The sequence below is a fragment of the Salmo salar genome, chromosome ssa02, assembly GCF_905237065.1.
Source record: "Salmo salar chromosome ssa02, Ssal_v3.1, whole genome shotgun sequence".
Lineage (NCBI taxonomy): Eukaryota > Metazoa > Chordata > Actinopteri > Salmoniformes > Salmonidae > Salmo > Salmo salar.
Window position 1 is genome coordinate 38,346,436 of NC_059443.1, and position 27,738 is coordinate 38,374,173.

The window sequence follows — 27,738 nt, forward strand, 5'->3', positions numbered from 1 at the left end:
GACCCACCCGTTGTATAACATGTTTTGTACAATCAGTGTGCAGTATAATAAAGTTTATACAACTGGTGGGTTTAATCCTGAATGTTGATTGGTTAAAAGCGCATTCCAGCCGGGGTTTTTTCCACAAATTCCCACCAGATAAATCTATGACTTTAAAATGCCTATTTACTCTGTTCCATTTGACTGCGTAATCCACTGTCTCATCAACCAAATTATACACTTGATCTCCACTATAAAACGCATCTAGACATTGTCTAACATTTTTTTTTAGACTAACATCTAGTTTTCAACAGCAGAGATTTGTATAAACCTTGCTGTCTGTCTCTCCGACATTTGCAACAGTGTTTCAATATTAACATTCGATATCCAGCTGTCCCATAGTAATTGAACGTGAAAGGGTCAGGAGTCAGGACGAGACGAGCAGGCAAGCAGCGTTTCTCAGCCAGTTGAAATCATTAATCAGCTGGCATAATTTTTTATAGATGTATACAAAGAAATGTCAATTGTAAAAAGGTAAAACGAAACGAAGTGCAGCTAGTTTCCAGTCTTTCCAGCTTCAGTTTGAAGTGATTGTGTTAGCTGTGTTGTTGGCTAGCTCCTCTGATCAACAGTGTCCTAACAACAGAACACATTTTCTACTGTATGCCAGGCAAAATCGCTCCTCATTAGCTCATTGTTATCGATGTAGCCAAATAAATGTCACTAGAAAACAGCTTAAATAAATGCAAATGCAGCTACTGTTGTTATTCTGTCTGCACTGTTTGACCTGACTGTCAGTTAGCCATAGCTGGCTAGCAAGCAAGAACGTTGCCAGGTAGTATGGCAATGGAACATTTAGAACGAACGACTGGGTCTTAGATACAGAACAAAAAGACTGAACGACTGAGTCGCGTCTCTAGGAACCGAACCGATAGAATGAACGACCAGCCGGCTCGGGTAGCAACCCTAGATTTGTGTCGTGACTATATCTTGAAATAGTATGAATAAAATCATCAAAATAATATGTTTTTAATATAAATATGTCACCGTCTTCATGTTACAACAGCTGGGGGCAATCCCATCCATTTTAAACGGTCAATACCATAATTAATAGATCTGATTGAAATATGTATACACAATTGTGGGTGCCAGTTTGTATAGCTCTATAGCTGTCTGGCAGGAAAGTAAAGTTAAAATAATAAAAATAAAAAGCATAATTAAAAAGTAGTTTTCAAGTAGACATTGAAGCAATGCAAATCAGTAAGGGAAGTTTTTCACCAAAAGTGTATGAATAACCTTTAATGATCATAATAATAATACATATTTATAAGCATATAGTATTTCTGTGTTGATATTGTAAAAAAAAACAAAAAAAAACAATCCATTTTGAGAACTGAACGATCGGTCAGTGTTTTGATTGACTCTGAACAGCCCTTTTGACAGATGAAAAATATACAAATGTTCAATACAGACATACATGTACAGGTTACTGCCAAAAGAATGGAAACACTTGAGTTAATGAGGGATACAAAGTATATTGAAAGCAGGTGCTTCCTGAGTTAATGAAACAATTGATATCCCATCATGCTTAGGGTCATGTATAAAAATGCTGAGCAGGCCATAATTTTGGCTATTATTTTGTCTACCATGGCTATGCCACCATAGGATGACAATGCCCCCATCCACAGGGCACGAGTGGTCACTGAATGGTTTGATGAGCATTAATACGACGTAAAGCCATATGCCATGGCCAACCCAGTCACCAGATCTCAAGCCAATTGAACACTTATGAGAGATTCTGGAGCGGCGCCTGAGACAGTGTTTTCCACGATCAACAAAACACAAAATTATCAAATTTCTTATGGGAGAATGGTGTCGCATCCCACCAATAAAATTCCAGACCATTGTAGAATCCATGCCAAGGTGCATTGAAGCTGTTCTTGCTTGTGGTGGCCCAACGACCTATTAAGACACACTATGCTGGTGTTTCCGTTATTTTGGCAGCTACCTGTATATTTCAATGGAAGCTGTAGTACTTCAATTCTTCAGTCTGGCCACAAGAGGGAGCTCAAACACAGCTGCTAGAGAGACAGCAACCATTAAATCCTGATTTGAGACTAATAAAAAGACATCAAAGGTTTGTCTGTCAGTATATCATGGTTGGCACTGACTCTAAGATCGCCAATGGTTACTCGAGCTTGCACGTCCACGTCTTTATATTCCCATGGCCTTGTCCCTCCTCCATCCTCTAAACGTCTCTTGTTCCACACAGAACCTGTAACAGTCTGCCACTCAGTCCCATGTCATCAAAGCTCCTAAGACACTATCCAGAATCAAATGTCGGTTCCTTCAGGAAGAGCTTTCCTGAACATTATGTTCAGCTCATCACTCCTCACCTCCACCACTCATATGACGTAAAGTTCAGGCAGCAAAATGGCAGCCTAGCTGGGTCCAGAGGGTGGAGGTTGAAAATTGCAGTTTGCCCAACATAATGTCAACTGCTGAAACTGTAGCCAGGTTAGCCAAGTCAGCCAGCTGAATGGAGGTTCAGTCCAAGGTGTAGGTCAGACAAACACAGGAAAGGGGACAGGTGTAAAGTCAAGGTCAGTAGCGGCTGTGCTCGTCTGTTGCTGTGACAATGACGTCCATCCAGATCCTCATGGCCTCGGCGCTGGGCGCCACCAGGAAGAAGAGGCGCTCGTACGTCTTCACACAGAACGTAAGGCTGGGCCGCGGAGACTGAGAGAGAGAGAGAGAGAGTGAGATGACTGGTGGGAGAGCGATAATTCTTGGGATTTGGTTTCAAGCACTGAATGCATGAATGATCATCTCTTTAACAGTTGTGGGGATATCATGGGCACATTGTTCCCTCTCTATGGTGATAAAATATTGTATATGAGGACTCACTGAAGTGGCTGTGCGCAGGTGGTCATAGTAGACTTCCTCTATAGCCTGGAAGTAGATCACCCCCTTTAGCTTCCTCTCATCACAGTCTGAAGGTAAACAATAGTCAATAAGAGGGAGAACGAGAGAAAGAAAGAGAGAGAGAGAGACAGACACAAATCACATAGGCATTTAGTAGGGTTGTGGTCATTACATTTTGTCAGCTGGTTATTGTCATGCAAAAGACTGCCAGTCTCACAGTAATTGACCGGCAATTAACATAAACACGTTTAGCATCTCCAGGCCTCCATGCATACAAGCCACTGATGCGAGGCCTTTGCAACATCTACATTTAAAAAAGTATAATAAATCAATTGAATATACACCATCACAATAAATCAATTATTGATTTTAGGCAGGTCTAAAGAAACATTATGATGTGAAGAAAATATATTTCAGAACAACAGAATATGAGTTGTTATATTGTTATATTATGTTATATTATGTTATATAACATAATACTGTATGTTATCTGGCTATGCTCAATGTCATAGGCCAGGGATATTCAACTCTTATCCTACGAGGTCCGGAGCCTGCTGGTTTTCTGTTCTACCTGATAATTAATTGCACACACCTGGTGTCCCAGGTCTAAATCAGTCCCAATTAGAGGAGAACAATGAACAAATGCAGTGGCACTGACTTGAGTTTGAGGGCCATGGGATTTAGGCTTGTTCATTTAGCTGACAAGATATGCTTCTAAGTCTTATGCCATTATTTTATATTATATGATTTTATAGTAAGAAGAATATAATTGAACTTATCTGAATAAAATAGAAAGGATATTTTTCCCATTCCGGAGCGAGTGGGCATATGAAGTGGCTAAGTTGAGCGTAAAAGTGATCATTTATGCTAGATTCAGAGTTATTTAGCAACTTTAGTTGGGAAGCACAGCCGCAGGCTGCCCAGTGACACAAGCCTACCAGACAAGCTAAATAACTTCTATGCTCGCTTCAAGGCAAGTAACACTGAAGCATGCATGAGAGCATCAGCTGTTCCGGGCGACTGTGTGATCACGCTCGACGTATCTGATGTGAGTAAGACCTTTAAACAGGTCAATATTCACAAGGCCGCAGGGCCAGACGGATTACCAGGACGTGTACTCCAAGCATGCGCTGACCAACTGGCAAGTGTCTTCTCTGACATTTTCAACCTCTCCCTGTCTGAGTCTGTAACACCAACATGTTTCAAGCAGGTCACCATAGTCCCTATGCCCAAGAACACTAAGGTAACCTGCCTAAATGACTACCGACCCGTATCACTCACGTCTGTAGCCATGAAGTGCTTTGAAAGGCTGGTCATGGCTCACATCAACATCCTTATCCAAGGAACCCTAGACCCACCCAAATTTGCATACCGCCCCAACAGATCCACAGATGATGCAATCTCTACTGCACTCCACACTGCCCTTTCACACCTGGACAAAAGGAACAGCTATGTGAGAATGCTATTCGTTGACTACAGTTCAGCATTCAACACCATAGTGCCCTCAAAGCGTATCACTAAGCTAAGGACCCTGGGACTAAACTCCTCTGCACCTGGATCCTGGACTTCCTGACGGGCCGCCCTAAGGTGGTAAGGGTAAGTAACAACACATCCGCCACGCTGATCCTCAACATGGGGGCCCCTCAGGGGTGCGTGCTCAGCCCCCTTCTGTACTCCCTTGTTCACTCATGACTGCATGGCCAGGCATGACTCCAACACCATCATTAAGTTTGCCGATGACACAACAGTGGTAGGCCTGATCACCGACAACGACGATAGGGAGGAGATCAGAGACTTGGACGTGGGGTGCCAGGACAACAACTACTCCCTCAACGTGATCAAGACAAAGGAGATGATTGTGGACTACAAGAAAAGGAGGACCGAGCACGCCCCCATACTCATCAATGGGGTTGTAGTGGAGCAGGTTGAGAGCTTCAAGTTCCTTGGTGACCACATCACCTACAATCTAAAATTGTCCAAGCACATCAAGACAGTTGTGAAGATGGCATGGCAATATATTTTCCCCCTCAGGAGACTGAAAATATTTGTCATGGGTCCCCAGATCCTCAAAAAGTTCTACAGCTGCACCATCGAGAGGATCCTGACTGGTTGCATCACTGCCTGGTATGTTAACTGTTCGGCATCTGGCCGTAAGGTGCTACAGAGGGTAGTGCGTACGGCCCAGTACATCACTGGGGCCAAGCTTCCTGCCATCTAGGACCTATATACTAGGCGGTGTCAGAGGAAAGCCCACACATTTTTCAAAGACACCAGTCAATCAAGTCAGACTGTTTTCTCTGCTACGGTACCGGTACCGGAGCACCAAGTCTAGGACCAAAAGGCTCCTTAACAGCTTCTACCCCCAAGCCATCAAACTGCTGAACAATTAATCAAATGGCCACCGGATTATTTACATTGACAGCCCCCCCCCCCTCTCCATTTGTTTTTTTACACTGCTGCTGCTTGCTGTTTATTGTCTATGCATAGTCACTTCACCCCTACCTACATGTACAAATTACCTCGACTAACCTGTATCCCTGCACATTGTCTCGGTACCGGTACACCCTGTAACCTCATTATTGTTATTTTATTGTGTTACTTTTGATTATTTTTGACTTTAGTTAATTTGGTAAATATTTTCTTAACTCTTTCTTGAACTGCACTCTTGGTTACGGCCTTGTAAGTAAGCATTTCACGGTAAGGTCTACACAATTTGTATTCGTCGCATGTGAAAAAGAAAGTTTAATTTGATTTTGATGAATAAACTATAATATGCCTATGGATGTTTTTAACTAATTATCACCTTAGAAAGCTGTCCATTTCCTTGTGTTAGGTTTTGAAAGAACAACTACAATGACCATGTTTTACACTGTTTCAAACTGCTGTTGAACTTCCTTCTTCAAATTGATCATCACAGTGAGGTTAGTTTTAAAAGCATGATGCTGTTTTGATAAGTGTTTGATGTGATTTTCGATGGCATTTGCATTGATGTCAGAGTGGTTAGAGGGACAATATAGCCCTGAGTACCAGGCCATTAGGACCTGATGGTCATTAGCAAGTTGGGTACTACCAAAGCATGTCCAGAGTGCATAACAGGAGATTACCGTGACTCAACGGTCAGGTGGAATTTTACTGCGGTCATGACTCATGACTGCCGGTGTGGCGGTAATAGGGTCACCGCAACAGCCCTAGCATTTAGGCTTATACACACCAACGTCCACACACACGCAGTCTCTCTCTCAGCCCCATCACCTGTGTAGTAGGCTAGCCGCCTGTGATCCATATCGAAGAGGAACCACCTCCTCCTCCAGGTCTTGACCCGCCCGCCACGCTTGGTCAAGAAGCCGGCACAGCGGCGCGGGGACATACGCAGGCCCATGCACCCCGCCACCCCGTGACCCAGCGTCTCCACGTGGGCCCGCAGGTCAAAGTTTGCAGAGAGGAAGAGAGGTAGGGAGCGCTGAGAAGAATAATGAGTACAATGTATATAATTTCACAATAAATATGCCAAATAAAACAGACCAACATCACAAGGTTAGTGCGAAGGAGACAGAAAGAAAGACAGATTGAGAGAGAGAGAGAGCAATAAGCAGGTGAAAAGGAGAGGTTGGAGAAAGGATCTATAACGCTATAGAGCACACAGACAGACAGACAGACAGACAGACAGACAGACAGACAGACAGACAGACAGACAGACAGACAGACAGACAGCAACCAGACAGACAGACAGAGTTGATGGCCAACCAGCCAGCCAGAGCAGACAGACGTACCTCAGGGGAGCTGGGGACAGGACTGATGGTTTTTGGCTTCTCCTCTGGGTCAGGGACTAGCCTGCTCTGGGACTTTAATGGTTCTGCTGCTCCTCGGCCCTCCAGCTCTCTCTGCCTCCTCTCCTCCACCACCACCTGCCTCCTTTCCTCCTGGATCAACACACAGGCTCTATCTCAATTATCCTTTCTGTGCATCCTTGCATCCTATCTCCTCGTGTTCTTATCAATCATATTGGAGGAGAAGGTGACTCCCTTCAAAGACCTTCTTCAATTATTTTTTCTTTTTTAGAAAGAGGCATACTTTTATTGACAACAGGGGGATTAAGATGAAGTACAATATCTAGACTGAGGCATACTACGTATTTATTTGGACAGTGAAGCTAAAACTTAATTTGGCTCTATACTCCAGCATTTTGGATTTGAGATTATATTTTTATATGAGTACAGAATGTCACCTTTTATTTGAGGGTATTTTCATACAAATCTGTTTTACCATTTAGAAATGAAAGCACTTTATGTATCTATCCCCCCATTTGAAGGTGTCATAAGTATTTGGACAAATTCCCTTAAAAGGTTAGCATGTTTTGGGGGCATGATCCTTGTGCATCTAACTTTCTCATTCATAATTATTCACGATTCATTCATGATTATCCGTAATCATGGTAGCATCCACATTAATGTAGAAGTGGTCAGAAACATATTCTATCCTTATTTACAATAAAAGTGAGTGCAAAATGACACCATTCTAATGAGCACAACATAATCCGAAACCTAACCAAAACAAACTGCAAATGCATCCAACAAGTTTGTAGAGTCACAATCTTGATGTAATCATTGTGTGCTAGGAATATTGGACCAAATACTAAACTTTTGACTACATTAAATACACTATAAGTGAATTTGTCCAAATACTTAAGACACCTTAAAAATGGGGGCACTAGACAAATAAAGTGCATTCAATTCTAAACGGTAAAACAGATATGTATGAAAATACTCTAAAATAAAAGGTGACATTCTGTACTGACGCCTCATAAAACAAGTTCTTAGCTTCTAATAAATACATAGGAGAGTGTATGTTCGTTTTCTATTTAGTGTTCTTCCATTTCACAGTGTTTTTTCTTCTGGTGGCCATGTTAATCATGTACGGTAATCAGTCAGTGGTCACACAACAGGGTTAATCATCATCCAATAATAAACAAACTGTTTTTAAATGTTTTGTTACGGTGTGCCCTAATGAATATGACCCGGCAAGCTGTGTGTCTGAAGTGATTAGGGATGTTAGTGGTGTTGACTCACCCTCTCTTTGAGAAGCCTCTCTCTCTCTGCCTTGGCCTCCCTCAGTCTCCTCTCAATCTCCACCAGGTTTAACAGTCCCAGACTTGGGCTGGAGAGGGAAGGAAAAATACATACACGTCAGCAGTTACAGTGAGGGAAAAAAGTATTTGATCCCCTGCTGATTTTGTACGTTTGCCCACTGACAAAGAAATGATCAGTCTATAATTTTAATGGTAGGTTTATTTGAACAGTGAGAGACAGAATAACAACCAAAAAAATCTAGAAAAACGCATGTAAAAAATGTTATAAATTGATTTGCATTTTAATGAGGGAAATATGTATTTGACCCCCTCTCAATCAGAAAGATTTCTGGCTCCCAGGTGTCTTTTATACAGGTATCGAGCTGAGATTAGGAGCACACTTAAAGGGAGTGCTCCTAATCTCAGCTTGTTACCTGTATAAAAGATACCTGTCCACAGAAGCAATCAATCAATCAGATTCCAAACTCTCCACCATGGCCAAGACCAAAGAGCTCTCCAAGGATGTCAGGGACAAGATTGTAGACCTACACAAGGCTCGAATGAGCTACAAGACCATCGCCAAGTAGCTTGGTGAGAAGGTGACAACAGTTGGTGCGATTATTCGCAAATGGAAGAAACACAAAAGAACTGTCAATCTCCCTCGGCCTGGGGCTCCATGCAAGATCTCACCTCATGGAGTTGCAATGATCATGAGAACAGTGAGGAATCAGCCCAGAACTACACGGGAGGATCGTGTCAATGATTTCAAGGCAGCTGGGACCATAGTCACCAAGAAAACAATTGGTAACACACTACGCCGTGAAGGACTGAAATCCTGCAGCGCCCGCAAGGTCCCCCTGCTCAAGAAAGCATATACATGCCCGTCTGAAGTTTTCCAATGAACATCTGAATGATTCAGAGGATAACTGGGTGAAAGTGTTGTGGTCAGATGAGACCAAAATGGAGCTCTTTGGCATCAACTCAACTCGCAGTGTTTGGAGGAGGAATGCTGCCTATGACCCCAAGAACACCATCCCCACCGTCAAACATGGAGGTGGAAACATTATGCTTTGGGGGTGTTTTTCTGCTAAGGGGACAGGACAACTTCACCGCATCAAAGGGACGATGGACGGGGCCATGTACCGTCAAATCTTGGGTGAGAACCTCCTTCCCTCAGCCAGGGCATTGAAAATGGGTCGTGGATGGGTATTCCAGCATGACAATGACCCAAAACACACGGCCAAGGCAACAAAGGAGTGGCTCAAGAAGAAGCACATTAAGGTCCTGGAGTGGCCTAGCCAGTCTCCAGTCCTTAATCCCATAGAAAATCTGTGGAGGGAGCTGAAGGTTCGAGTTGCCAAACGTCCGCCTCGAAACCTTAATGACTTGGAGAAGATCTGCAAAGAGGAGTGGGACAAAATCCCTCCTGAGATGTGTGCAAACCTGGTGGCCAACTACAAGAAACGTCTGACCTCTGTGATTGCCAACAAGGGTTTTGCCACCAAGTACTAAGTCATGTTTTGCAGAGGGGTCAAATACTTATTTCCCTCATTAAAATCCAAATCAATTTATAACATTTTTGACATGCGTATTTCTGGATTTTTTGTTGTTGTTATTCTGTCTCTCACTGTTCAAATAAACCTACCATTAAAATTATAGACTGATCATTTCTTTGTCAGTGGGCAAACGTATAAAATCAGCAGGGGATCAAATACTTTTTTCCCTCACTGTATTGTCATTATTGTCGTCAGAGACGCATACGTACAAGCATACAGACACATGCACACACGCCCACACAGACTGAGAGCAGCATTTATATTTCACTCACACACACCTAGAAAACTCACCTGTCCGGTCTATCACACTCCACCTCACATCAACTCTGACCCAATCACTCAATCAATCTTCCACAGACAACTCATCCCTTCCCTCTCCTCCTGACAGCCAATCAGATACCTCCTCTTATTCACTTACAATCACACTAACATGTTCCTTTAAACGTTGTGATATTAGACGTTTTTTTTCCCCCTCCACTCACCTGGCAGCACGGGAGCTACTAGCACTGCTACAGGGGGTGAGGAGATCACTGCCATTGCTGGGCTCAGGTCTGAGCCCGTTGCTGTGCCCGTTGCTGTGCCCGTTGCTGTGCCCGTTGCTGTGCCGGTGGGAGGGGAGAGGGGAAGTGAAGCGCTCTGGGCTCGGACTGTCAGGTACCATTCTCACCAGCCCTGTGAAAGAGATGGAGAGATAGAGAGAGAGAGAAAGAGGAAGGGACACAAAAACAGCACACATAGCACGTATTATATTATATAAGAGACAGGGTAAGGCGAGCATGAGAAAGGGGGAGAGAATGGAGAGAGCAGAGGAGAGAAAATAGAGGGAGAGAATGGATGACAGCGCACACACACAAACACAGTGGGTTAGAGAGAGATCGTGGAAATGGGATTTAGGCAGCAGCTGAGCAAAAAAACTGAACAGAATTTCTAAAGAACAGCCATAGACTAGTAGCCCCACTGGCTCATCCAGTTCATACAGCTATATCCTGCTCACGGCATGGTAATAACACACAGCTACATCTGCTACTGACACGCCTTAGCAGAAACTGAAAAGGCAGAGTAAGAGAAAGAGATGGCGAAAGAGAGAGAAGCAGAGAGAGAGAAAGAGATGGAGAGACAAGCAGAGAGAAAGACAGAGAGAGAGTGAGACAGACGGAGAGAGAGAGAAGGAGAGAGGGAGAGACAGAGAGAGAAAGAGAGAAGCAGAGAGAGAGAGCGAGAGAGAGATGGGGTAGAACTAAACAAAAAGACAGAGGATCAAAGAGAAAGCAAATATGTACAAATGCTCTGAGGTAAAGCAAATGAAAAACACAAAGGAATTCATAATTAAACACCCATCATAGCTCACCTTGCGCCGAGACCGGCCTATCGGCGAGCTTATTGTTGCGGTGCGAGCTCCGTCTCCGGGGTAAACTGGCGGATTCTTTGGCTTGTTCCTGAAGTTAGGGAATAACACTGTGAGTTCGTGTTTCGGTACATTACTGGGAGAAAAACAACAAGTGAATCAAATCAGTGTTTATGTACAGTATGTGTCACATACAACTGGAAAACATGATCCGTGTCAATGGTAACGGCCCAGCAACATACCTGAGGTGATTTGTGAATGGTCAGCGGCGAGAGTGACATCATGCAAGGGACCGAGCTGGGGATGTTGGACCAATCAGCGAGTGGCTTCTTCTCTTTCAAGACCTGATAAGAGATGGGAGTATGACCGTTATATAACCGGTTATGGCATAAACTCAGCCGTGAAGAGGAGAGTGAAAACATAGACAACTGAATGTTGTTGTTATAACCTAGACATGTCAGTTAGGTAGGACAGACCGTCAGTCATAAGGCCTGGATGACCACACAACACACTAAGACGGTTGTGTCAACATCCATGACACATAATGAAATGACATAGTAGGAGTGTAACAGGTAGTAAAAGACATTCTGCAACTCACTGAGAATGGAAACCGCATGCCAGCTCTCAGGAACCACCCTAATGAGTTAAAAATGATCTCCCTCTCACCATATCTCGGTTTCCCTCCCACCCCTTCTCCCTGACTCACAGACACATAAGCAATTCGGATGCGGTACGCATTCTCTGTTAACCCGTCTCAGTCTCTCTCTCTCGCTCTCTCGTGTCTGGATGAGCAACGAAATCAATTTCTCTCTGCCAAAAACACTTCCATCTCTTCTCATTAGTGACTACTATCCATGACTACCCTAGCATGTCATACAAAGTCTTATTGTATTCAGACACAGTTGTTCAGAAACACATTGTGTCCCTCCTTTCTCCCCCTATCTGCCACTCCCTCCCTCACTCCCTCCCTCGTCCTAGTATTAACTGACACACTTAGCCTGTATTAAATCCCATTTCTGATTAACCCATTCTAAAGACACTTGAAGCATGCATATTTGATTTGTCGTGTCTCTCCACTTACCGGTGTTGTTGCGACGCTTTTAAATTCTCTCAGCTTATCTTCACTCTCTCTCTCCCTCACAGCCACCCTCCCCTGTTCTGCTTTTCTCTTCCCTGTTTCTTCCCTCCCTCCCTCTCTTTCTTCAGTCATGCCTCTCTCTCTCTCTCGCTCACTCTCTATGCTCAGTTGTGCTCTTTCCCTATCTCTAACTAGTCTCCTCCCCCTTTTCAACTCGCCCTGTCATAATTCTAATCAAAGGCATGTCATTGGTTCAACAACAAACCATATCACTGTCCAAGCAGGGAGTTGACAAATCACACACTTTGGCGCTTCAGACAACCATTATGAATATGGATTAAAAACACTGACAACAATGGACATTCTAGCATCCAAGCACTTAATTTACATTTTACATTGTAGTCATTTAGCATACGCAGTTTGTGCATTCATCTTAAGATAGCTAGGTGGTACAACCACATATCACAGGCATAGAAAGTACATTTTTCCTCAATAAAGTAGCTATCAGTAGATCAGTAGGGTGACATGAGAGAACTTGGGAAGGTTGAAAACTAGGCGGGCTGCAGTGTTCTGGATAAGTTGCAGGGGTTTGATGGCACAGGCAGGGACAATCATTGAATGTATCATATTTATCATACTTGAACCACCGGGAATATAAGACATAATCATTATTTCCCTGATAAATAATAAATAAATTAAGTTAAAGTTATGACATTTGCTCATCATCTGTCTCTGTTCCCTTTATTACCCTTTGAGTGGTGTGGAGCAATTCTTTCCTCTCCTTCTTGAAGGCATTCATCTCTCTATCCTTCTCTCGCTCCATCTCCTTCAACTGCTTCTCAAGCTGCTGGACTCGCTCCTGAAGAAATCAATGAATAAAGAAAAGAAATCGACAAATGAAATATCAGACACTTAATACTAAACATCGCAGGATTCTGTCTCCTGTAATTCATGTACTGTATGTCCAGTGGCGTGTTAGACAGATGGTGTTGTTGTTGTTAGCATTATAGAGTTGTTGTTTTAAATGTGCACAGTATCTTATCTGTTATGTCTCATGACCTATGTCAATAGTCAGTTACTCTAGGTGTGTTCAATGGCACAACTTCTAACATCCATTTGAGTTACAAGAGGAGATGAGGGATGAATGACAGAGGAGAGGAGTGAGAGATGACAGGGAATAAAGAATTAGTGATGTCAGCTCAGCACAGTTAATATGTCAGAGAGGAGGAGATAAAGAGAGAGACAGAGAGAGAGAGAGAGAGGGGGGGTATAGAGATGAGCTGTCAACCCAAGCAAGGCCACAGTGCAGCTGAATCAACTCTCTCCCACTCTCTCTCTCTCTCTCCTCCCCTCTTTTCATCACTATCACTTGTTTCATCTCTCTCTCTCTCTCTATTCTCCCACTTTTCCACCTCATCACATGATATCCTAAGTTTATCCTCTTTCTTTCTTCTCGCTCCCTCACGATACAATCCTTCCTTTTATCCTTCAATCCCTCCCCACCACTCTCACCATACCCCTTTTCCCATCTCTCTCCATTCTCTAATTTTAGTCCCTCTCCTTTCCTCCTACATTTCCTCAATTGACCAGCTCTCCCTTCATCTATACATCTTTCTCCACTTTCCTCCCTCCCTCCCTCCCTCCCTCCCTCCCTCCCTCCCTCCCTCCCTCCCTCCCTCCCTCCCTCCCTCCCTCCCTCCCTCCCAAAGTGGCCTCTGATGCAATTGCCTAACTTGTTTGTGCAGTCATGTGACAGTGGAGGGTGATACTGTAGAGTGTGAGGAGAAGGGAGAGTTCACGCTCATGTCTCAGTTTAAGAAGAGGAGGATGGGGGGAAGGGGGGTACTTGTGAGGAGCCGTTTCCAAACAGAGAGTGACTACCGTGGGGGGGGGGGGGGGACATTTAGAGAGAGTCTGTGGTGCGGGATAAGCTTCTAACCAAACTAGTAGAACCAGCTTGGAGCTGCGAGATTCTCTGAAATGTTGTCGTCTTCTTATTTGTTGACCCTGGCTTACCTGCGCTGAGTTGACAGCATGCTTTTGGCATGAGATCTCCTTCTCCTTATCTTCCTCGTTCCCTCTCTCCTTCCCTTCTATCTTTCCTTCTCTCTCCTCCTCCTCTACTCCGGCCTCGCTCTCCAGGACACGGAATTCCCAGTCCTCAAACACGCGGCCGGCTGCTTCCACCGTCTCTTTCTCCTGGAAGAGAGAGAGAGGGATGGAGGGAAAGAGAGAAAGAGAGCGGGATGGAGGGAGAGAGAGAGATGGAGGGAAAGAGAGATGGAACAGAGAGAGATGGAGGGAAAAAGAGAGTGTGATGGAGGGATGCAGAGAGAGAGAGAAAGTGATGAAAGAAAGATGCAGAAGGATAGGAACAGACAGAAAATGGAAGAAAGCTATTGATTAGTACAGAAAGAGCCTGTGGCTTAGGACACTAAACCAAAAAACAACTGGTCGGACCACTCCATTCAAGACCATTAAACCAAGTCGTAGGTCTCAAGCTTGTGTCCCAAAGGCCATCCTATTCTCAATATAGTACACTACTTTTGACCAGGCCCCATTGGCCTCTTGTTAAAAGTTGTGCACTATATAGGGAATAGGGTGCCATGTGGGACACATCCACTGGCATCAGAATGACACGCCATGTCAGTGTCACTGCCAAAATGCACAATGAACCCTTTGTCTGCCTGCCTGCATGTCTGTCTCAGATACCTCTATGACACTTTGACCTATCAGGTAGAAGAGGTATTACAAAGATAACTAGTACCGCCGACAAGAAAGAACATGCAATCCTTTATAACAATGACGAGAGAGGCAAGAATTAGAACACATGATGTGAAATGAGTTCTAACCAGAGGCAGTGTGAGACCATGCTGTCACTAGCACCTGAATTCAACTGTATATAGACCAAAAGCTAGCTCTCCACTGCACAAAGTTGACTTCACTTCAGGTCTCAGGGCAGATGATGTCACTCTGCTAGGCTACCTGTGAACTACCCTAACTACATCTAGACAGACAAACAGGTAGAAGATGCAGTGCATTCTCTTTTGCACGCTGTCTAGTGGCAAGGCATGAAATCAGTTAGCTGGGTACTATTGATAAGGTACCAAACGGAAGAAAACGGAGTGAAACAGGTAGGGACAACCTGGACTTAAGAAGCGCTCTTTTTCTTTTTGTTTTGCAAAACGTTTTAAAACATTGCGTGCCTTAATGAATACCACCCCAGTCAGTGGACTGTTCCTGGATCAGTAAATCACCTGTTGTAGTTGGATCAGTAGCTGCTCTCTCTGGCCCTCTGGCTGACTGGGGATCAGTGTCTCCTTCTCCTCCAACCTACTCCTCAGCTCCTCAACCCGGGCCCTCTCCACCTCCAGACTGGCTCGCTCCTACAGAGAGAGAGAGAGAGAGAGAGAGAGAGTGAGAGAGAGCGAAAAGAGGAGGATGAGGGATGAGAGAGGGAACAGTCATCCCTTTATATAAAGATCCATCTGTTTGTCAACTCATTCCACTATCACATCGCTGAGGCCTATAGTGTCACATGAAGTGACTCAGTGTCTACCTCACTGCTATAGCTACTCATGTACAGGCCATATCAACCTCCGGTCCCAAACCGTGAGATTCAAACATACCGCCTGAAGACAGGATGCTTTGGATGGTATTGAATGGAGCTCTGTCTGTGCACCGCTAACCGTCCGTCAGTCTGTCTGCGTCTGCCTTGCTCCTTATGCTCCTTGTGTGTACAGCACCACTGACCTTCTGTCTGTCCGTCTGTCTGTGTGTCTCCTCCTGCCCGCCTTCCTCCTGCAGTGTCTGTAGATACAGAGTGTGCCTGCGCAGCTCGTTCCTCTCCTCCTGCAGCTCGCCCTCCAACAGGGCTATCTCCAGCTGCAGCTGGAGTGGCAGACAGAGAGAGAGAGAGAGAGAGAGAGAGAGAGAGAGAGAGAGAGAGAGAGAGAGAGAGAGAGAGAGAGATGTTAGTCCCCCAATGAAGAATGCAGAATGTGTCTTTGAAGGAGACATTAGAAAAAAGGAGTTGGTTTGTTGTGAACAGATCCAGAATGAGACTTCATCAGATACATTTACTGAACAGCCACCACTCTCCATTAAAATTGTTAGATATGAGACACAATCAGGCCCTTGAGGGTTTAACTTGTTCATTCATTAATCCATCAGTGTCTGACCTCTATCTTTAGCTCCTCCCTCTGCTGGTCGATCTCTGTGATTCGCTGTTGCAGCATGGAGGGCAACGGTAGGATCCTCGGTGACCGCGCCTCTGAACGTTTGGCTGGAGACTGAGAGGTAGCGAGAGACACACAGACGATTGAAAAGAGACTATTCAACCTGGATCTAAAAGTCATTCCGATGGCTCAGTTGGTTAGAGTGCGATGACTCCAAAGTTACCGGTTCAATTCCAGCGTTGGACACATACACTGATGTGAACGTTGAGTCGCTTTGGATAGCAGCATCTGACTCTGACCACATTACCAGTGTAAACAACCGACCGCCTGACGCTAGTTAACGTGAGACCCACTCCTCCTTACCCTCTCGCTCTCTGTGCTGCTGCTCTCTGTGTCTGACTCCACCCCTGAAGAGGCGGGGCTTTGCCCTCCAGCCAATCGGGCGACCCACGGCGGCCGCAAGCCCTGCTCCCATCGGCTCCTCGGGGGGTCCATATTGTGGAGGGGCATTTCTGTAGGATAGAAAGAGATGGGAGGTGGGATGATGAGTGGTACTGTATAGGAGGCCTTTGTTAACATGACTTGACGGAATAGGGTTAGTGCTATCCGGGATCCTTGGACGTCCCTACCCTTAACCTTGACCAGCACCCTAACCTTAACCCTTACCTTGCCAATTTTAAATGTGAACTTCAACGGGGTATCGTCAGAGTTGGAACGTCCCAAGGATCCCGGATGGCAAGGACCCTGAATATAGTGGCAATTTAATACACTGCTTAGTTAAGAGCTAAATTAACCAGGTGACAGTTCACAGAAGTGATACTATGAGCAGTACACCAGTGTGTCAGCAGCACTAAGCACTTTAAAGCAGAATATCCCCCTGACTTCCAGAAAAGCTGTTACTGGAGAAAACACCCTGGAAAAAGCGATAGTGAAAGAGAGGAGAGAACGCAGGATGTGAGAAGGTGGTTTGGGTGGTATTTCAGAACAAGGACTGTTAGCACAAGGCTTTTGCTGTATGGACAAAGGGTACTGTACAGTAAACAATGCCGATTCACCTCCCAGCTTTTGAAGTGCATTGTGGGGAAGCATGGCACACAAATTTGAGTCAGTGCAATGATGTGGTCTTACAATAACCATACACAGATATACATAGAAATAAGGGGATTCACCTTTGAAGTTGAATACACTGTACATAGTACTATACACTGCTCACAACACAAAGCCACATTATGAACGATATGCATCACTGCTGAGGTCTTGGATGGAGAATTCTCAGCAATAACTAGGTTATTTAATGTCTTTATGTCAGTTGCTCATACAAGTGTAAGCAGTAGTAAAATAGCAGCAAATATGAAGTAACGACCGAGCAAACCGAGTGCACACACTCACAGGCAGCAACTGAGTACACACATACACACTCACATAGATGCACACACACACACGTGGGAAAATAGTCTGGATTCCCATTGTCCAAACCTTTCCCACCCTATCTTTTTCCCCTCTCTACTCCTCTCATTCCGTCTCCCTGAACTCCTCTCTTCTCTCTCCCTTTCTCGCTCCTCTCCTCCTGCTCTCTCTCTCTCTCTCTCTCTCCCTGCACAGGCCTTATTAGGCGATGGGGCCTGGAGTAGTGGAGGCATGGAGATAAATATACAACTATGATATGAGTGAGGGCTTCTAAACACAGACTGGCACACTGACACAGAGACAGACAGAGGAGGGAGAGAGAGAGGGACAGAGAGTGGAGGAGGAGAGGAGACGAGTGGGGGGAGAGGGGAGAGGGGGGAGGAAGTGGGTTCTAAAATGTCAGAGGCCAGTGTCATATTTCCAGTGAGGAGATGGAAAACAGTCCGAGTGTGTGGTATATAACTTCACAGAGCTGTACACAGGACACACAATACTATGTTGTTTATAGAAGAATAGTGCATGGTTGCATGCAGGAATTATGTAGATACTGTGTTTTTAATTGTGTGTGTGTGTGTGTGTGTGTGTGTGTGTGTGTGTGTGTGTGTGTGTGTGTGTGTGTGTGTGTGTGTGTGTGTGTGTGTGTGTGTGTGTGTGTGTGTGTGTGTGTGTGTGTGTGTGTGTGTGTATGGATGCACGCATGTTGAAGAGGATGGCTACCATTCATCAATACCCATAATTACACATAAATATTTGACAAAGTAATACCGTATGCCAAATTCCATATGGTGAAGTTATTAGTTATTATTACTTCCATTCCAGATATGACATGTAATGGATACCATATGGAGGTCGTGCTTTGGGAAGAGGGCAAAATTAGAGTGAATAATGGTGAGGAGAAATCTTTGTTTAAACCAAGACTGACTCACATCCATATGACCCAAACAGACGTTTGCATTATCCGGCTGAGATACACTATCAACAGTAAGAGAGACTGTAGTGTTGGAGAGAGAGTCACACAGGAGTAAAGTCCATTATTTCATGTCAACACAGATGTTATTCAAAAGCAACAAACAAAGGCTAAACAAACACACCAGGGTTGAGTCTGTAATGGCACCCTATTCCCTACTTTTTACCAGGGCCCATGGACAACAATACAGAGAAAAGATAGGGAGGGAGGGAGGGAGGGAGGGAGGGAGGGAGGGAGGGAGGGAGGGAGGGAGGGAGGGAGGGAGGGAGGGAGGGAGGGAGGGAGGGAGGGAGGGAGGGAGGGAGGGAGGGAGGGAACACAAAGAGACTAACTTAAAAGGATGGAAAAGAAAGCGAGTAGAAAGGGACATAATTAAGGGGAAAGGGCAAAGGTATGATAGAGAGGAAGAGGAAGCTGAACATTTGTGTGTTAATGTGCTGAAAATAGGTCTTGATTGCAGAGGAGTGGCAGGAGCGATAAGAGAGTGGAAGAATCAGAGGCAGTCCCAAGGAGTGAGTGAGTGAGTGAGTGAGTGAGTGAGTGAGTGAGTGAGTGAGTGAGTGAGTGAGTGAGTGAGTGAGTGAGTGAGTGAGTGAGTGAGTGAGTGAGTGAGTGAGTGAGTGAGTGAGTGAGTGAGTGAGTGAGTGGATTAAAGCTGGGCGATCCAGTTGCGCTACATTTCCTGAACTGATGCGATACCGATAAATAGATTGATCCGTTTCTAACAATGTGCACCAGTTGTTTTTGTATGACCCTTTAAACTACTACTACTAGCTCGATGGCTGTAGCCATCACGTGTCCCATTAACAACTTCACATTTCTCTAGTATAGGCTACTTATCGTAATGAACAATATCAGCATGGTCGTGTGGATCATTTTCAGTTTATAGCCCCAGCTCTAGAGTGTGTTATACAACTACTGTCCTATCCGGAGGTGACACAATGCATTACCCTCAAGTCCGAGGTCAGAGGACTCACTCAATCTTTCACACTGCAGTGCTAATCTTCCCCCTCGACTCAGCAATAACCAGCAACAGTTGAAGCGTCATACAACTAGTACACACACACATTACACACACAAGAACATACACGCTCTCTCAACAGTGATTGATCAGAAGCAAGGATTCCACAATATTTAGATTACACAATCCTTACTACCAACACACAAACACACAGAAATAGAGAAAGAGAAAAAGAGTACACAATCGGAGTTCATTCATACCAGTCCCTCCTCCCTCTCACTGCAGTTGGTAATATGCATCCATATCTAAAGAAGTGGAAGTCCGTTCACTCTTGACCCACCTGTGTTGACAGGATTACAGGACTGGGATTCGATTCAATTCAATCAACTTTATTCATCGCTGAGGGGCAATTATTGGATACTGATTTGTGTGTGTGTGTGTGTGTGTGTGTGTGTGTGTGTGTGTGTGTGTGTGTGTGTGTGTGTGTGTGTGTGTGTGTGTGTGTGTGTGTGTGTGTGTGTGTGTGTGTGTGTGTGTGTGTGTGAGCCAATGTTCTTCCTCTATCTCCTTTGACCACTTGAGGTCAGGTTTGGATCCAGTTAAACTTCAGCTGACGGAATCCTCATCAACCCCCTTACTGGGTGACACCGCTCATGTGTTGGCCTATCATCCTTGTCTATCTGAAGAGGACAGAGGGTTTGTTTTCACTATGGGCTCAACGCAAGGGCACCAGGGAAACATGTTATACACACAACACTCGAACAACTGCCCTGCTTGGGGTTGACCTGGGCCTGCCATTCAATTAAAGGGACAGTCCACATTCTTTCTGTCCCTGGTGGCCAGACCAAGTATAAACACAAACAAACAAACACATTTACACCAATAAGTATAAGTATATTCTTTGTACATGTTTGGTCATATTTGTCTTATTCTTTGTTTTTTTTAAGAAGGGTACACTAGCAAACACGTCCCCCCTCAGTCCTCCAGAGCATTTCAGGGTGAAAATCAAATGTATGGACTGTGCCTTTAACCTTTGTCTGGCTGATATTGAGCAAGAGCTGCTCTCACCTGAGAAACATAAAAACACCTGTCTTTTCTGCATTGGTGAGCACTTTGCTGCACTATCCTCAAGAAAGGCATCAGGTGTTACAATGTCATATACATAACCCACTAGCAGTTCAAGTAGCTAAAGTGTCTCTCTTCGTTGAGTCCAGAAGACTTCAAAAAAGAAACTTACTGTCATCTGTGTATGCATATTGAGGGAGAAGTATGTAATCAACATACTGATTATGACGAGTCTGTGCTCCATTCAAACCCACTAGTCTGTCTAGTGTCTAGTCTGCCAGCCTCACAATGGGCTAGCACACAATGTCAATAGCGGTCAACTGTAACAATGAAAGACATTTTCATCAGTAACAATAAAGGGCATTTCCATAGACTACAGGTACTGTATTGCTCAGGTCTCTAGTACTCTCCAGAGGATTACAGCTGAACTATCCAACCCCCACCTGACCTGTTAGCCATGAGCACATTGTGACATCTGACAGATCAGGTGCCATGGAATACCTAGGATGCATCCAAAATGATTTACTTCAGCTTTTATTTATTTCATCACATTCCCAGTGGGTCAGAAGTTTACATATACTCAATTAGCATTTGGTAGCATTGCCTTTAAATTGTTTAACTTGGGTCAAACGTTTCGGTTAGCCTTCCACAAGTTTCCCACAATGAGTTGGGTGAATTTTGGCCCATTCCTCCTGACAGAGCTGGTGTAACTGAGTCAGGTTTGTAGGCTTCCTTGCTCGCACACACTTTTTCAGTTCTGCCCACAAATTTTATGGGATTGAGGTCAGGGCATTGTGATGGCCACTCCAATACCTTGACTTTGTTGTCCTTAAGCCGTTCTGCCACAACTTTGGAAGTATGCTTGGGGTCATTGTTCATTTGGAAGACCCATTTGCGACCAAAATTTAACTTCCTGACTGATGTCTTGAGATGTTGCTTCAATATATCCACATAATTGCACCAGTCCCTCCTGCAGCAAAGCACCCCCACAACATGATGCTGCCACCCCCCGTGCTTCACGGTTGTGATGGTGTTCTTCGGCTTGCAAGCCTCCCCCTTTATCTTCCAAACATAACAATAATTATGGCCAAACAGTTATATTTTTGTTTCATCAGACCAGAGGACATTTCTCCAAAAAGTCATCTTTGTCCCCATGTGCAGTTGCAAACCATAGTCTGGCTTTTTATGAGTGGCCTTTCAGGTTATGTCGATATAGGACTCGTTTTACTGTGGATATAGATACTTTTGAACCTGTTTCCTCCAGCATCTTCACAAGGTCCTTTGCTGTTGTTCTGGGATTGATTTGCACTTTTCGCACCAAAGTATGTTCAACTCTAGGAGACAGAACGCGTCTTCTTCCTGAGCGGTATGACGGCTGCGTGGTCCCATGGTGTTTATACTTGCGTACTATTGTTTTTTACAGATGAACATGGTACCTTCAGGCGTTAGGAAATTACTCCCAAGGATGAACCAGACTTGTGGAGGTCTACAATTTTTTTCTGAGGTCTTGGCTGATTTCTTTTGATTTTCCCATGATGTCAAGCAAAGAGGCACTGGGTTTGAAGGTAGGCCTTGAAATACATCCACAGGTACACCTCCAATTGACTGAAATGATGACATTTGACATCATTTCACATCCTCCAATTGACTCAAATGATGACATTTGACATCATTTTCTGGAATTTTCCAAGCTGTTTAAAGGCACAGTCAACTTAGTGTATGTAAATTTCTGACCCACTGGAATTGTGATACACTGAATTATAAGTGAAATAATCTGTCTGTGAACAATTGTTGGAAAAATGACTTGTGTCATGCACAAAGTAGATGTCCTAACCAACTTGCCAAAACTATAGTTTATTAACAAGAAATTTGTGGAGTGGTTAAAAAAAGTTTTAATGACTCCAACTTAAGTGTATGTAAACTTCCGACTTCAACTGTATGTAGACAGCTACAAAAAGTACAGATGAAAACTCTCTAGGTAGATAGTGTGGTCTACTTAATCATGAGATACTCTACCTCAGGCGAGCAAAACCTCAAGACTTCCTTAGATATCATGCACCAGCTGTTGTTTACAAATATACATAGACCACAACCCCTTGTCTTACCAGAGGCTGCTGTTCTGTCCTGCCAGAACAGTGTATAACCCGCCAGCTGTATGTTATTCATGTCGTCGTTCAGCCACGACTCTGTTTTTAATGTCCCGTTGGTAGGATATACGTGCTTTTAGTTTGTCCCATTTATTTTCCAGCGATTGTGCATTGGCTAATAGTACGGATGGCAAAGGCAGATTAGCCACTCGTCGCCTGATCAAGGAAACCCGATGTCCTTCTGCAAAATCTCTCTCTCTCTTTCTCCTGCGAATGACAGGGATGAGGGTCTGTTCAGGTGTTTGGAGTAAATCCCTCTCGTCCGACTCATTAAAGAAAAATTATTTGTCCAATTCAAGGTGAGTAATCGCTGTTCTGATGTCCAGAAGCTCTTTTAGGTCATAAGAGATGGTAGCAGCAACATTATGTAGAAAATAAGTTATAAACAATGCGGAATTTTTAAAAATAAAATAGCACGGTTGGTTAAGAGCCAATAAAATGGTAGCCATCCTCTCCGGCGCCATGATACATTTGTGTATATCAGAAATGACACCCTATTCCCTGGTCAAAAGTATAGGGGATATGGTGCCATTTTGGACCCTACCTACTGGGCACAGACGTCAATTCAACAACTATTCCACGTTGGTTCAACGTAAATTCATTGAAATGATGTGGAAACAACGTTGATTTAACCAGTGTACGCCCAGTAGGAAGTGACCATACCAGTCTCAGCTGTATGACCTCAGAGCCCACTTAGCAATGCTTCGGTGGTATATGGAGGGCTACAGTAGTCTATGGAGGGCTATCAGGAAGCTGTCATCACCCCACTGTGTCCTGACACATCAGGTTCCCAGGAATACCTGGTGACCAGTCTGAGCTGTATGACAGAGCCCACTGAGATAGTCCCCCTGTATACCACTATAGCCTATGGACGGCTATGGGCTGAGAGAGGAAACTGTCATTATCACACAGGGGCCTGAGCAGGAAGAGCAGGTGAGAGGAACCAGGGTCATATTCATTAGGGCACGAGCGTTTCTTATTGGATAATTCCAGGAAGTCCCTCCCCATTTCAGTCCGTATTTTTCTGTTTGGTACCTAATGAATACAACCCAGGCTGGACAGCTCTGTGTGGTGTCTGTCTGTCTGTCAGATGAGAGGTGAGATATCATGACTAACTGTCATCTAGGTGTGAGGGCAGATAGGCCTATTGTTAGACTCCTAGAATGATACTGTAGCTGGGCCAACTGGCTTCTGTTGGGGAATAAAAATTGTTTTTGTTTATAGGGGACCAAAGGGTTGAAGATTAAAATACAAGCTAGGATCATTGATTGTTAGGGAAGATGATTCGTTGTATTTCCTGTAAGTTCATTAGCAAGTAAGTTACCCTATAGGCCTAATTGTTTCTCCAATAAAGTAGATTATCACACTATGATACCACTGCATGAATAGAATAATTCATGCAAACGTGACTTGTGCATATTACAACACTGCAAAACGGACTGGAATGGTCCGAAGACACCACTAATTACACAGACTTTGAATATTTGCTAGTTCAACAACATTAGCAGAGATTCCACTGGGCTGAGCAAATCCCTCCGTTCTGAGGTCAGCGAAATAACGACCCATTAATGACAGGCTAGGTCCCAGCTATAGAGCTGTTCGTACAAGTGCAGCCAAAAAAAAGGGCGTGCGAGAAAAAGATACAAGGAGAGATTGAAGACAGAAGATAGATATGTGCTCTGGACTCCCCTGACGGCAACCCTCCCAGGCAATCTTTTCTCTCCACCTATGTCAGCGTCATCCTATACTCCCCCCTTTGTTTACACTATGCGCCGGTGGAAATGATAAACAATGATAAACAACAGATATCAGAAGAGTCGGGTAAACAAAATGTGAGTTCACATAAACTGAGGAAAACAATGCCCTGGGAAAGGAGGTTTGGGACATTAAGAAAAACATGTCTGAATGAAAACCAGATATGGTCCTCTCATCGTTTCACAGTGAAAATGACACATTGAAAAGCTATAGGCCTGGGGACATTTTCAGCCCATCTAACTACTTATGCTCAAGCGCAAAGTCCCAAATACTGGGTAATCAAATACAAGGTTGTCATAGAATCTGGATGTTGGTCATCATAAAACCAGGCATTCTGACATTTTAAAAACGAATAAACCCCCCAAAGAGTTGTTCTTTAACTTATGGTATGTACACAATTTGCATAGTTTTTTTAAAAGTAGGCTTTTTGGCTTAGTGTGAACTAATAGACTAATGATAGCTGTATTATTTAATATAGTCCATTTATATAAATGGCATAGGCCTATATTTTATTTATATAAATAGTTTAGAAAGTAGCCTACAGTAGCCTACTGGCTTTCTGTAAACATAATAGAGATTCTGTGTTCCATTTATTTACATGCTATGTCAAGTTCAAAGTGACATCATCCCTTCTCATGACACCAATGAAGTCCATTTATAAACAGACGACCACTTTCAGTAGATAATTAACACTGTAGGTAGCTACTGTGGAATAATAAGAATCCTAGTGTTATCAAATCGCGATCATTCACCAGCTACAATGTATCAAACTACAGCGACCCAGAACAGAAACAAAGAACTCATGCCTTACCTGAGAATATGTTGCTTTCTCTTCAAAAGTGTTCTTGTTGTGGGGAATGTATATTGTTGTTCTTGAATTTGAAGAAAATAGACGCTAGTAAAAACAGAGTGACTAAATAACGAAGTGATGGGTTTAGACGGGGAGCGCGCTTTCGCTTTCAATCATTTCAACTATATCCAGAGAACTTTCAGAGTTTCTGTTGGCTGTCATATCCCATCTGAAGACCTTTGGTGTCTATGTTCTCCTCTCTCTTTCTGGTTTGATTCAATCCTTTCATATCAATCCCAGTATAAATGACAGATCACAGTGAGCTGTCGTCGTCAACATGTGAAACGGAATGCATGTGAGGCGGACACACTGACAGACACAAAGTTAGTGTGAAAACGCGACTGAGCGCGTCACTGACTATACGGTTTCTGTGGTCTATTTGTGAGGGGGCTCCGCACCGAAATGAGAACTCTATTCTGGGATTTCCCGCGACGACATGACTTTGTAATGCCCTCGTTATAGGCTCGCTATAGGCTAACGCAAAAGCAGTTTGGCTTGGCACCCTGCCAACAACACACCTCGCGGGTGGTCTTGTGTCGCTGTCAAAGCCAAGGGCCATTGGAAAGCGTCAATAGCTGCCACGTAAATCTCTCCACTCTCTTTACTATATCCAATGGCCTTTATCGGCCCCTGCCCCCTTAACAGTTCTGTCTCACTGAGCTGATAGGTTATTCCCTCAGTCTTCCCCTAAACAGGGGCATGTGGACAGGGTGAGAGAGAATGCCTGCAGTCAGGGTGGGTAGTAGTGCGTGAGTGGGCAAAGAAAGAGTGAAAGGGGTAAAAGAGAGAGCAGATGGAAGGGGCAGGGTACAGACTGGGTGAAAGAACAGCTGCGGACTTGAAAAAAAGCACAACAATGTCAAAGAATAGGTATTTTTTCCCACAGGCGAAACTGTGCCAATTGTTTTTGTCTGTGTATGTTTTTGCTTATGTAAAAAAAGGTTTAAAATAAAACAATAAAACATAGCTTAGGTGTGATGGCAACACTGGTTACACCCTGTGCATTTCAAAACAATGAATGCAGGCGTGTCTGTCAGTAGGTAGATGAGAGAAGAGTTGCCTAATGCGGATGTTCTGTTTGTCTCCAGCGGTGACCGACAGCTGGCAGATGAAGTGGTGTGAACATGTATGTGACAACAACACAATGTAATCTTTTCTTCAGACTTCTAGTTCTTTTTTTCACTTTGAATACATCATCTCTATTTCCATCCAAAGGTTACATTAGAAACCAAAAATGTCAGTCATTTCACACATGGGTGTGCCAGGTGTCTTTCAATGCAATCCAAACTAGAGGTCGGACGATTATGCTTTTTCAACGCCGATACCGATAGCGATTATTGGAGGACCAAAAAAGCCGATACCGATTAATCGGACTATTTAAAAAAAAAAATTGTAATAATGACAATTACAACAATACTCAATGAACACTTATTTTAACTTAATATAATACATCAATAAAATCAATTTAGCCTCAAATAAATAATGAAACATGTTCAATTTGGTTTAAATAATGCAAAAACAAAGTGTTGGAGAAGAAAGTAAAAGTGCAATATGTGCCATGTAAGAAAGCTAACGTTTAAGTTCCTTGCTCAGAACATGAGAACATATGAAAGCTGGTGGTTCCTTTTAACATGAGTCTTCAATATTCCCAGCTAAGACGTTTTAAGTTGTAGTTATTATAGGAATTATAGGACTATTTCTCTCTGTACCATTTGTATTTCATATACCTTTGACTATTGGATGTTCTTATAGGCACTTTAGTATTGCCAGTGTAACAGTATAGCTTCCGTCCCTCTCCTCGCTCCTACCTGGGCTCGAACCAGGAACACATCGACAACAGCCACCCTCGAAGCAGCGTTACCCATGTAGAGGAAGGGGAACAACTACTCCAAGTCTCAGAGCGAGTGACGTTTGAAACTCTATTAACGCGCACCCCGCTAACTAGCTAGCCATTTCACATGGGTTACACCAGCCTCATCTTGGGGGTTGATAGGCTTGAAGTCATAAACAGCGCAATGCTTGAAGCACAGCGAAGAGCTGCTGGCAAAACGCACGAAAGTGCTGTTTGAATGAATGCTTACAAGCCTGCTGGTGCCTACCATCGCTCAGACTGCTCTATCAAATCATTCACTTAACTATAACATAATAACACACAGAAATACGAGCCTTGGGTCATTAATATGGTCGAATCCGGAAACTATCACGTTTATTCTTTCAGTGAAATACGGAACCGTTGCGTATTTTATCTAACGGGTGGCATCCATAAGTCTAAATGTTCCTGTTACATTGCACAACCTTCAATGTTATGTCATAATTATGTAAAATTCTGGCAAATTAGTTCGCAACGAGCCAGGCAGCCCAAACTGTTGCATATACCCTGACTCTGCGTGCAATGAACGCAAGAGAAGTGACACAATTTCCCCTGGTTAATATTGCCTGCTAACCTGGATTTCTTTTAGC

At 43.9% G+C, this 27,738-nt stretch overlaps 1 protein-coding gene across 1 annotated transcript; it reads right to left on the reverse strand.

Annotated features, from left to right (window-relative positions):
• Window positions 1-1,263: 1,263 nt before the first annotated feature.
• Window positions 1,264-25,876, reverse strand: LOC106582601 (pleckstrin homology-like domain family B member 3). The gene is made up of 15 exons (XM_014165836.2): window positions 25,240-25,876; window positions 16,490-16,638; window positions 16,130-16,240; window positions 15,702-15,839; window positions 15,206-15,334; window positions 13,965-14,147; window positions 12,697-12,807; window positions 11,113-11,214; window positions 10,874-10,961; window positions 10,008-10,197; window positions 7,971-8,058; window positions 6,675-6,824; window positions 6,157-6,364; window positions 2,887-2,972; window positions 1,264-2,718 (listed from the first exon to the last, which is right to left on the reverse strand). Exons 2-15 carry the CDS (start codon window positions 16,634-16,636, stop codon window positions 2,584-2,586), a joined length of 1,866 nt encoding a protein of 621 aa, XP_014021311.1. The 5' UTR covers window positions 16,637-16,638; window positions 25,240-25,876; the 3' UTR covers window positions 1,264-2,583.
• Window positions 25,877-27,738: the final 1,862 nt, after the last annotated feature.

What these genes read in the sequence shown, in the direction of transcription:
- LOC106582601 (XM_014165836.2), bottom strand. Translation starts at nt 16,636, where the DNA reads ATGCCCCTCCACAATATGGACCCCCCGAGGAGCCGATGGGAGCAGGGC. An exon ending in ATGCTGTCAACTCAGCGCAG is followed by an intron (nt 12,808 to 13,964) that starts GTAAGCCAGGGT and finishes TGATTTCTTCAG; the next exon opens with GAGCGAGTCCAGCAGCTTGA. An exon ending in TGCTCCACACCACTCAAAGG is followed by an intron (nt 11,215 to 12,696) that starts GTAATAAAGGGA and finishes ATCTCTTATCAG; the next exon opens with GTCTTGAAAGAGAAGAAGCC.